We start from the raw sequence: 11,789 nt of genomic DNA on the forward strand, positions 1-11,789 counted from the left end.
ATAATCTGAATGATTTCAAGAGGTGTCCCGCTAGGATACTAGCGTGGACCCCTAATAAATAATTCATCAGTTGATTGATCCCTGACTGATAATTAATGCTAAGTTATACTTTTGATTGGTAGGGTATGTGTGAGGTGGAGTATGTGGTGGACTGTATCAGAGACTACACCTCATCCTCAAATCCTGTACTACTGACAGGTACACACAGGTGAGTCAGCCAGGTGTATGTTGTAGGACGTTGTAGGATGTATGTGAGGTGGAGTGTGTGGTGGACTGTATCAGAGAATACACCTCATCAGAGAATACAAACTACAATGGACAGGTACACATAGGTGAGTCAGCCAGGTGTATGTTGTAGGGTATGTGTGAGGTGGAGTATGTGGTGGACTGTATCAGAGACTACACCTCATCCTCAAATCCTGTACTACTGACAGGTACACACAGGTGAGTCAGCCAGGTGTATGTTGTAGGACGTTGTAGGATGTATGTGAGGTGGAGTGTGTGGTGGACTGTATCAGAGAATACACCTCATCAGAGAATACAAACTACAATGGACAGGTACACACATGTGAGTCAGCCAGGTGTATGTTGTAGGGTATGTATGAGGTGGAGTATGTGGTGGACTGTATCAGAGACTACACCTCATCCTCAAATCCTGTACTACTGACAGGTACACACAGGTGAGTCAGCCAGGTGTATGTTGTAGGACGTTGTAGGATGTATGTGAGGTGGAGTGTGTGGTGGACTGTATCAGAGAATACACCTCATCAGAGAATACAAACTACAATGGACAGGTACACATAGGTGAGTCAGCCAGGTGTATGTTGTAGGGTATGTGTGAGGTGGAGTATGTGGTGGACTGTATCAGAGACTACACCTCATCCTCAAATCCTGTACTACTGACAGGTACACACAGGTGAGTCAGCCAGGTGTATGTTGTAGGACGTTGTAGGATGTATGTGAGGTGGAGTGTGTGGTGGACTGTATCAGAGAATACACCTCATCAGAGAATACAAACTACAATGGACAGGTACACACATGTGAGTCAGCCAGGTGTATGTTGTAGGGTATGTATGAGCTGGAGTATGTGGTGGACTGTATCAGAGACTACACCTCATCCTCAAATCCTGTACTACTGACAGGTACACACAGGTGAGTCAGCCAGGTGTATGTTGTAGGACGTTGTAGGATGTATGTGAGGTGGAGTGTGTGGTGGACTGTATCAGAGAATACACCTCATCAGAGAATACAAACTACAATGGACAGGTACACACATGTGAGTCAGCCAGGTGTATGTTGTAGGGTATGTGTGAGGTGGAGTATGTGGTGGACTGTATCAGAGACTACACCTCATCCTCAAATCCTGTACTACTGACAGGTACACACAGGTGAGTCAGCCAGTTGTATGTTGTAGGATGTATGTTAGGTGGAGTGTGTGGTGGACTGTATCAGAGAATACACCTCATCCTCAAATCCTGTACAACTGACAGGTACACACAGGTGAGTCAGCCAGGTGTATGTTGTAGGATGTGTGTTAGTAGGAGTGTGTGGTGGACTTTATCAGAGACTACACCTCATCCTCAAATCCTGTACAGTGGACAGGTACACAGGTGAGTCAGCCAGTTGTATGTTGTAGGATGTGTGTTAGGTGGAGTGTGTGGTGGACTGTATCAGAGACTACACCTCATCCTCAAACACTGTACTACTGTACAAAAACTTGCTTATATGTATATTTGTTAGCATTCAGACTTACTCGGTGTAAAACTCAAATATTTAATTTTTCTGCCAAATAAAGATGTACATAGACTCAAGTGTTTGTTGTTGAACAAAATTCAGAGAATGAAGGCTATTTTGTCCAATTTTTCAGTGGAGCTCTTCACCTGCTAAAGGTAGATAATTCTGCTGAGGACCTTAACCTACACCTTGTTACCTCGTTAGCTGATGGTCACACTACTACAGTTCGCTGCCAACAGTGGGATGCTCAGGTGAGAAGCCTTTGTGATAAAACCTACAAGGTTTAGTTGGACAGGTACTTTCATGCTAAGTTTGAAGAGCACGGAATATTATAAATATAGCTTTCTTGAAATTCTGGGTTAAGCGCTATTAATAATTAATACTTTTTTTCTGACTGATGAATTTCTTTAAACTGGGGATAAAAGTTCAAAATGACATTTCTTAAAATGGTTCCTGCCCTGTCACGCAGATGAATAAAACAATATGTGAAAATGGCCTTGCATTTAGTTTGTGTGTATTTCTCACAATACAAATGCTTTGGATTGCCACTGTTCTTGCAGCGTGAAACTTTGCTAACTGGAGCAGAAGATTCTCTGTTATGTTTATGGTCACCCCCGGGATCCCCTGTCAAAACAGGCCCTATCAACCCTTGCAAGGTAAGCACATGTTTCTGTAACTTTAGTAGTACTATGATTCACTTGCATGGGTTGTTCTTGGGACCTTTGTAATAATAAGCTTTGGCCATAACAAAGACATTGGTGTGGCCTTGCATGAAGTTCAATGTAGCACCAAGATGACATGTATGTCAAAAGTCAGTGGTCAACTGACCTTTGACCCAAGCTTCCTCCACCAAACATATTGGCCACCATTGTATAATTCTCAAGAATAGTGTTAGACACGGTGTAAATCAAATAAGGAAATAAACAGATGCATGCGATTTTTTTAATTTCCTTTGTTTAAGCTACCTGTTTACTTTGCTGGCTTGTGCCTGGCAAGAAGAAAACCTGTTCTGTTTTCCTCATGCACTCATATCATGCTTAAAGGATACATTAAAAGGTCCACTAAAATGAGGAGTATGGTCTTAATGGAAATGAAGAAAGATATGCCCAAAAATTAGAAAAAAAAAATCATTTTTAAGGCATCTATATCTATACTTCCCGTGAGTGATAAGGTGGGTGCACCAAACTGGTGTCTATACATGTACCTTCTGTGAGAGATCAGGTGTGTGGGTCCAACTGGTGTTTATAGCTGTTCTGAGTGACCAGGTGGGTGGACCTAACTGTTGTCTATACCTGCTCTGAGTGATCAGGTGTGTGGGCTCAGTTGGTGTTCATAGCTGTTCTGAGTGACCAGGTGGGTGGACCTAACTGGAGTCTATACGTGCTCGGAGTGATCAGGTGTGTTCGTCAAAGTGTTGTCTATACCTGCTCGGAGTGATCAGGTGTGTTCGTCAAACTGTTGTCTATACATGCTTCGAGTGATCAGGTTTGTTCGCCAAAGTGTTGTCTATACCTGCTCTGAGTGATCAGGTGTGTTCGTCAAAGTGTTGTCTATACCTGCTCTGAGTGATCAGGTGTGTGGGTTCAGTTGGTGTTCATAGCTGTTCTGAGTGACCAGATGGGTGGACCTAACTGGGGTCTATACGTGCTCGGAGTGATCAGGTGTGTTCGTCAAAGTGTTGTCTATACCTGCTCTGAGTGATCAGGTGTGTTCGTCAAACTGTTGTCTATACATGCTCCGAGTGATCAGGTATGTTCATCAAACTGTTGTCTATATGTGCTCTGACTGCTCAGGTATGTGGGCCAAACTGCTTTTGATCAAAACTTTACAAAATAACCTCATATATGTATAAATAAATGCATACTGCACTGGCATGATCTAAATCTGCTAAAGCTTACAAAATGCACTGCAAGTAGGCCTTAGAAATAATGAAACAAAATAATCATGTTTTCAGCTGTCTTCATGTTGAAATAGCACATACCATTTAAGTGCATTGTTACATCATTTCAGTAGTTTCTTAGCTGACTCTGGCGATGGAACTTATCCCTGCTGTAGCCTTGTAAGATTATGAAGCATGATCAGAACGAAGAGTTAGGTTACATGTATTTCTATGGTGTACAGCCATTTTCATGATCAGTAAGGTCTCCCAGCAACCTGCGGATGGTAGTGGGTTTCCCCCGGGCCCTGCCCGGTTTCCACCCACCATAATGCTGGCCGCCATCGTATAAGTGAAATATTCTTGAGTACGGTGTAAAACACCAATCAAATAAATAAATCAATAAATAAATAAATGATCAGTAAATTTTACAACTTTCATGATGATTTACAATTCAAGTATCTGTATTGGCTCATGTCAAAAGGTAGGCCTACAAGTCGGTATCCTGTGCTAGGAATTTGGGTTTGTTACCGCATTTGACTTAAAAATGCAGTACAAAAAGTTCATTTTTAGAGTTTTAGAGACCAGTATTAAAAGGTCATAAGGTATCACTTCTGGTGCTGAATACCTTACCTGCCAAACAATCTTAAAACACCTTTCCAAAGTCAATAAATCTCGCGCAGACATTATGAGTAACTTTGTAATGGTTGAACTTTTGTATCAAATACATTACTTTAAATTACTTCAAAGTACTTAAAATTCACAGCTTCTAATTAGAACAGTGGATTTACCCCCAGCTCTGCCTGGTTTCCTCCCACCATACTGCTGGCCGCAGTCACATAAGTGAAATATTCTTGAGTATGGCGTAAAACACCAATTAAATAAATAAATAAAATCTAATTAGCACAGTGAACATACAAACTTGCATTTGAGTGTGTATGTGTGGAGGTTGGGTAATCACACATATATTTCACCAATCAGAGAATCTTTTTTTTAATACTTTCATACTAAAACCTAGATGTGTATACATTAACTGCAGCTGACCAACTGTAAAATATTGCACTGGTACTGATAGGTCAGACCTCTGTTTAACTCCTTGACCTTTGCCTATGAACTAGTAATATACAGCCTGGTACATGTATAATAGCATGCAACCTTTGACCTAGTTACCTCTGACCTTTGTGACCTTTGAACTGAATGTGGTTGGATGTCAGACTGATGTCAGCAGGAGACAAATCCATCAGAGTAGTAAAAGGGCACCTGTTACCCTGCAGTGGCACTGTTTTGGTGTGAGGTACTATGGGTTCTTAGCTATAGCTACATGTAAGAGGTCACAGAGGGCACAAGTACAGGCAGTTTTAGCTGATTCTGTTACAGACCAACTGGGTTGGCCACTCAGTCAACTGGGGGTGGATAGTTTATTGGTGTGGGTTTATGGGGGTCTTTTTTTTACAGTCAGGATCATTAGTATCTCCCTATGGACACTCCATAAACATCTGGTGGGTGGGAGAAGAGGGTCTGTAAGGGTCAGCTCTGTACTCTTTGTACTGTGCAGAAACCCAACCCCAAAGCATGCAAATTTATTCTAGAAACCTAATAAGGGCTTCAAAATTTATTTATTTATTTATTTATTTTATTAGTGTTTACACCGTACTCAAGGTTAATTCACTTATACATCAACAGCCAGCATTACGGTGGGAGGAACTAGGCAGAGGCCAGAGGAATTAACACTTCCAAATGTCCTTTCCAGTAAATATGTAATTCTTTCTATAGCTGTTTATATCATGTTAGAGGCTCCTGCTGACTCATTTGGTGAAAGCATTTACACAGCAGTCAGTCCTCTTTTTAACCAATAAAGAAGTAATAATGTTAGTCCCAGAACTCAGATGTTTATTCCTTGTTTTGATCACTTTCATACAAGTCAGTTTTTGTCATTAAACCTAATATATATATAAATTGTCATATAAGCACAAAACATATAAATTTTAACCGCTCTTGGGAAGGTCTACCAGCAACCTGCGGATGGTCGTGGGTTTCCCCCGTGCTGTGCCCGGTTTCCACCCACCATAATGCTGGCCGCCATCGTATAAGTGAAATATTCTTGAGTACGGCGTAAAAACACCAATCAAAATAAAATAAATAAATAAATATAAATTTAAAAAGTTTTATTTCTTTTGCACTTTCATGTTTCCAACTATTGGCTGAGTTATCTCCACTGAATCCAAATCTACATGTACACCTGTGCTTTCAGTCATACTTTTTATCAGCATCTTTTATTGCATCACTCATTAGCTTGGAAACACTTCGCAAAATGTCATCAGCATCAGTTTAATAGTAAAGTATTGCCTATTTCAGGTTGAAAATCAATTCTGAATTTAATTGCCTCAAAACTGTATGCAAAGGAAAAATAAAACGTGATTTCATATGTCATATATAACAAGAAAAACATTTCATCTCATCACCTGGTTTCATTTGTATGTAATATTAAACAACAGAAAGCTAGCAGCACCATCAACTTAAAACACAATCACATCCACAAATGAATTACTTCATTTACTTTTGATTCAGTGCAAATTCAATGAAATGTCTTTTTTTTTTTTTACCTCCTTTATTCTGAGATAATGGTTCATTTTTTAACAAAAATACACATTCCTGCACAAAAAGTGAGCGTATTGTTTTCTGCTCATTGCTTTGACCACAAACAGTTGTACATTGTATATGTTTGAGCAATTCCATTATGAACTCCCATCCACATACACATGTATGTTAAGCATAAATCGACTGAACACGGAAATTTGCCCAACACATGGTCACATTGTTACAGATTACACTACCACAACAACATTCCGTTGACATTCTTGTCTTGGATGAACTGGTGTCAAGCACTGTTTGCCCCCTCCTTCAAGTCCCTGTCCCTGGTACCCCCAGTTAGAGTACCCCCTCTCTGCGGGGCTCCCACCCATGGTAATTGGAGATTCTTTACAAAGGTGTACCAGAAGAATTCCTGTGAACCCAATGACATTCTGTTAACCCCTGGGACTCTCCATGCCCCAAGTGTGCTATGGAAAACAGCTGTGATTGCATTGTTACATTTCAACTGTTATTACTCTAATATTTGTCTGAAAATGTAGTATTTTTGTTTGTTATATCACTTTTTTTCTGCTGTTTCAATGATGACATTAATATTTAGCAGATTTTGACAGCACAGTCTCAATTTTGGTACGAGTAACCTGACAATATTACCAAGCTCACTGTATGTGTTTATAAATTAAGACCTGTATTAAAGACATTTATTCATAAATAATTGGGATTTACCAATTTTGTTTAATCTAGATGCATGGGAGTTATGTTGGTTTTAAGAAAATAAAGATTTTAGAAAGGTGTTGAGAGGTTTGCTAACAAGGTAGGATCAGATTCTACTCGTCAAATGTTGGATAATGCCCTGTTGGGTAAATGTAAATTTTAATGCAAAAGTAATGGATGACATTTGCAGCTTTTTTTCACAAATTTTGGTCAAATCACATTGGTCAAGTACATTGTTTATTTATTTATTTATTTATTTAGTTAATCACATGTAATTTAATACTTGGCCATACCACATCAGCAACCAAACCAGGCAGGTGAGTGAAATGACTCATGCAGCATGTCACTGGTTTCTGTCACCCACTCACAGGTGCTGTTAAGCTGGCAGTGTCACGATTGCACACTTCTAACAGTAAGCAAGTCAGAAAAGTATATGTATAATGTAGCCATAAACAGATGTGCATATTGTCACTACATATCTATAGGGCCTCTGTGGCCCAGTGGTTAGCTAGCATGCCTTCCACTATTGAGATGGCTGTGAGTTTGATTCAGCAGATTATATGCATGTAGTGTAGTTTATTATGTGTGTAGTTTTTAGCTCACCTGTATGAAGTAATATTACGGGAGGGTGGGGGGGGGGGGGGGGGGGAGTGTCCGGTGGCGGTGTTCGAATAGGCTTTTTTTTAGCTCCTGTATATTGGGCTCTGATACATGGATTAAAGGGTAAGCTTTATTGTTTAGCTCTCTGGTCTGAGCTATGGTACTTGGATAGAAGGTTAAGCTATTTTTTATAGCTCTTGTATATTGGGCTATCACACATGGATTGAAGGTTAGGCTTGTTTTTTGCTCCTTATTTTAAGGTATGATGTGTAAATTCATATTCTCAGATGGCAGGTTAAACTTTTTCTTTTCTCCTGTATAATGACAATCATTTGTGGATCTCCAAAATACAGCCATAGAAAGTTATGTTTTGTTTGTGTGTATGTGTGTGTTTTTTTTTATATTTCTTTTCGCCTGTGTACAACTACAAAGAGCCTACAGAGGGAATGTTGAACTGTTTTATTGGTTTTAGTTTTATAGGCTTTGTAAATGTTCTTTAGTGATTTTAATTGATAGACTTTGAATTCATAAATTTACAGTTATATAACTTCAATTTGTTTTCTGTAGTAAACACACTCTCTCCATGCAGGGCAACAATTTCTGGTATACAGGGTTTCTGTGACTTTATTGCTTATTAGATTTATGGACTTTGCCAGATTCACCATTTTTGTAAGGAAGAAAAGTTTCATGTAGGGCTGCAATTTTTATGCACTTGCCTACATATAGGAGAACAAAAAGGGTATTGGGTTCCTCTGACGATTTTACCATTTTCCTGTTTTGTAAACACACATTCAGATTGAATTCATTCTGTTCTCCTGGAAAATTTAAATTTCTACAAGCCTTTGTTATAGGGCTACAGTTTTGTGTGCAATCACTTATCTAGATAAGTTTTTTGTCTCTCTAGCTACTTTACCAGATTTGAAGAGTGTAAGAATTTACCTTGGTGTATACCATTTTATCTTGTATTTAGTCATGGGAAGCGATTTGCATATCAAAGACCACTCCAGTGAGTTTGTACTCGAACACCCCACAATGAAGTTTTTTTTACTGCCATAGCTCAACATTTGCTCAGCCATTCACAGCGTTGGAATTGTTCGCCAATTGCCGCATGCATTTCACAATTTGCATATCAAAGCCCACTTCCTCAATTTTGTGCACAAACTCCCCACAATGACGTCTTTACCACCACAACACCTTGCCTTCATTGTCTTTATTCTAAATCCGTTCTCTGACTGACTGCTATAGGCAAGCTGGTGGGATTCTCTGAATGCCTTGTTAAGACAATGAATTCCTTTCCGTGTTCTGTTAACATATGTATGTGGTTAAGTCTGATTTACTACAATATACCAACTTGATTATTGACAAACTTGGCCAGAAGGGGAATACTGATTTTAGAAATGTGTTTTTAGGTTTGTTTGGAAGGTTGGATGAAACCCCACAGGAAAAATGTAAATTTCAGTCCATTTATGTACCTCTAAAAATTCGTTTTTGGAGCAGAATGTTAGTCATTTACAGTACATTGTGTTGAGGGCATTTTATTGTGTTCTGCAAGTAGTATTAATCTCAGACTTTGGGCGAAGATCTAGCTTTGGGTGGGGGTATAGCCTTTATAATAAGTGTTGTACATGTAGATTTGAGGCAAATTAATAGCCTGAAGTAGGGAGACCCGAAATCAAACCCGGGACGGGTCATATGGTACAAAAGATTTTAATAAAAAATGACACGTTTCACTGCCTAGCTTGGCATTCAGCACTAGTAGGATTGGTTGTCCCAGTGTCAGTACAATGTTACTGAGTGGGGTGTCTGAACATTTAATCTGAATTTTGATATTTATTGACATTGATTTATTTATTATTTGATTTATTTGATTAGTGTGTACTCAAGAATATTTAAGACCCAGCATTATGGTGGGAGGAAACCGGGCACAGCCGGGGGAAACCTACAACCATCTGCAGGTTGCTGACAGGCCTTCGCACTTATGGCCAGAGAGGAAGCCAGCATGAGCTGGACTTGAACTCACAGAGACCGCATTGGTGAGAGGCTCTTGGGTCACTAGGCTGCGATCGGCCCGGATAGCACAGTTGGTAGAGCGTCCGCTTCGGGACCGGTAGATCCAGGATCAATCCTTGATCGAGTCACACCTAAGACTTTAAAAGAGGAAGTTGTAACTTCCTCACTTGGCGTTCAGCATGAAGGGGATAGTGCAACGACTGGTTGACCCGTATCAGTATAATGGCTCGGGCAGGGCGGCTTACTTGCATTCGGTAAGTCGTCTCAGTGAAGCAACACTAAATAAAAGAGTGGTGGAAATCCGTCCTGCTACAAGGAGGCACGTTACACGTACATGCACCCTAAAGATTCCTTCGTGGTCATATGACTGAAAAATTGTTGAGTACGACGTTAAACCCCAAGCACTCACTCACTCAGTCACTAGGCTGCGCTAGCGCGCTAACCGACTGAGCCACGGAGGCCCCTATTGATATTGATTACTACACCTAAAGTTTAAGGATAATGTTACTTATTGTTGTTCTCTCCAGTCGTTTATGAGAAGGTTTTCCAGCAACCTGCGGATGGTCATTGAGCTCTAGCTCTCCAGTTTCCTCACACCACAATGCTGGCTGCCAATCATGTAAATGCAGTATAAACCATCAATGGAATAAGTAAATAAAATGTAATTGTTGTGTTCTCAAGAATTGTTTGCCTTACAAAAGCAATCCGGTTTAAGAGAGGATGAAACCTGAATGTTGTAGTTTGTGTACATGAGTTTGATGGTAACATTATTTGCATAAATGCATTCATATAAATGTATTTGCTTATGGCTGACTTGTGTTCTTCTCTTCTCATTATACTGGTTAGTTATTTGCTCCTGACCTTTTCATATAGTCCATATTTTTATTGTGGATGAAGGTATTGATGTTGAGGCGCTTAATAAAATAGTCTGTATATTAAAACAACAGCATCATTATGGACTGATAAAACAGAGACAGCATTAGAATTTTTCACGCTCAGCCAAGTTTGTTTACACGCCTGGCCGAATTCATCATATGGCCTCCGCTAATGAAACCTGTTAGCTCGATCTAGCCTTTGATCTTATGCATTGCCTATCATGACGAAATGATGAAGTGATGTTTATTCGCATATGTAACAGAATTCAATTATGAACGTTCATGTTTTTTTTGTTTTTTTTTAATGTGTCCATTGATATAACTTAAATTAGTGCCCTGACAGAATAATGATACGCTCAGTAAGAAGTTATGGTTAATACCATGCAGTGACATGTTATTACCTAATGTTTCGGTTCTTCATCATTTGACTTCTTCATCCTGACCTTTGGGCGATTAATCTGAAACTTTAAAATGGATCTGAATCCTGTCAACTTTCTGGAACAGATGGCCTGATTGTAGCTTGTTAAATTGTTGATAAATGAGTTACGTGTACTTTTTTTCAAAGGTTGGGGTCGAAATCAGTGTTCGCTGGAGCGTGGCAAGAGATCAGTGTTTGCTGGAGCGTGGCTAGAAATCCTGAGGGCCATGATCTTTTTCAATAAGCCCTGTGTTTTACGCTTATTTTATAATGTCACAATCTAGTTTATGTGGCCAGCACTTATAGGGGAGACACCATCAACATGCCTGCAGCTACCTGACTACTACTTCTCCGTAATGACTAAATTATATGGATCAGATCTGCATGAATATTCTGCTCATGGCCTCTGTATGGATGACTAACCTACTTAGAGGACAGCCATCAAGAACACTAGACCATGATCTCCAGTTTTCATCACTGTACTACTGTCCATGGCCTCTGTATGGATGACTGACCTACTTAGAGGACAGCCATCAAGAACACTAGACCATGATCTCCAGTTTTCATCACTGTACTACTGTCCATGGCCTCTGTATGGATGACTGACCTACTTAGAGGACAGCCATCAAGAACACTAGACCATGATCTCCAGTTTTCATCACTGTACTACTGTCCATGGCCTCTGTATGGATGACTGACCTACTTAGAGGACAGCCATCAAGAACACTCAGACCATGATCTCCAGTTTTCATCACTGTACTACTGTCCATGGCCTCTGTATGGATGACTGACCTACTTAGAGGACAGCCATCAAGAACATTCAGACCATGATCTCCAGTTTTCATCACTGTACTACTGTCCATGGCCTCTGTATGGATGACTGACCTACTTAGAGGACAGCCATCAAGAACACTCAGACCATGATCTCCAGTTTTCATCACTGTACTACTGTCCATGGCCTCTTTATGGATGA

The 11,789-nt window shown here is 40.0% G+C and overlaps 1 protein-coding gene across 1 annotated transcript in view; it reads left to right on the forward strand.

Moving 5' to 3' along the window:
* Window positions 1-1,305: 1,305 nt before the first annotated feature.
* Window positions 1,306-11,789, forward strand: part of LOC135465908 (WD repeat-containing protein 89-like) — an 18,742-nt gene continuing 8,258 nt past the window's right edge. The window contains exons 1-3 of the mRNA XM_064743290.1: window positions 1,306-1,388; window positions 1,868-1,985; window positions 2,295-2,390. Coding sequence (XP_064599360.1) covers window positions 1,306-1,388; window positions 1,868-1,985; window positions 2,295-2,390 — 297 coding nt within the window. The remainder of the gene's footprint in view (window positions 1,389-1,867; window positions 1,986-2,294; window positions 2,391-11,789) is intronic.

Source organism: Liolophura sinensis, chromosome 5 (assembly GCF_032854445.1).
Source record: "Liolophura sinensis isolate JHLJ2023 chromosome 5, CUHK_Ljap_v2, whole genome shotgun sequence".
In the NCBI taxonomy this organism is placed as follows: Eukaryota; Metazoa; Mollusca; class Polyplacophora; order Chitonida; family Chitonidae; genus Liolophura; species Liolophura sinensis.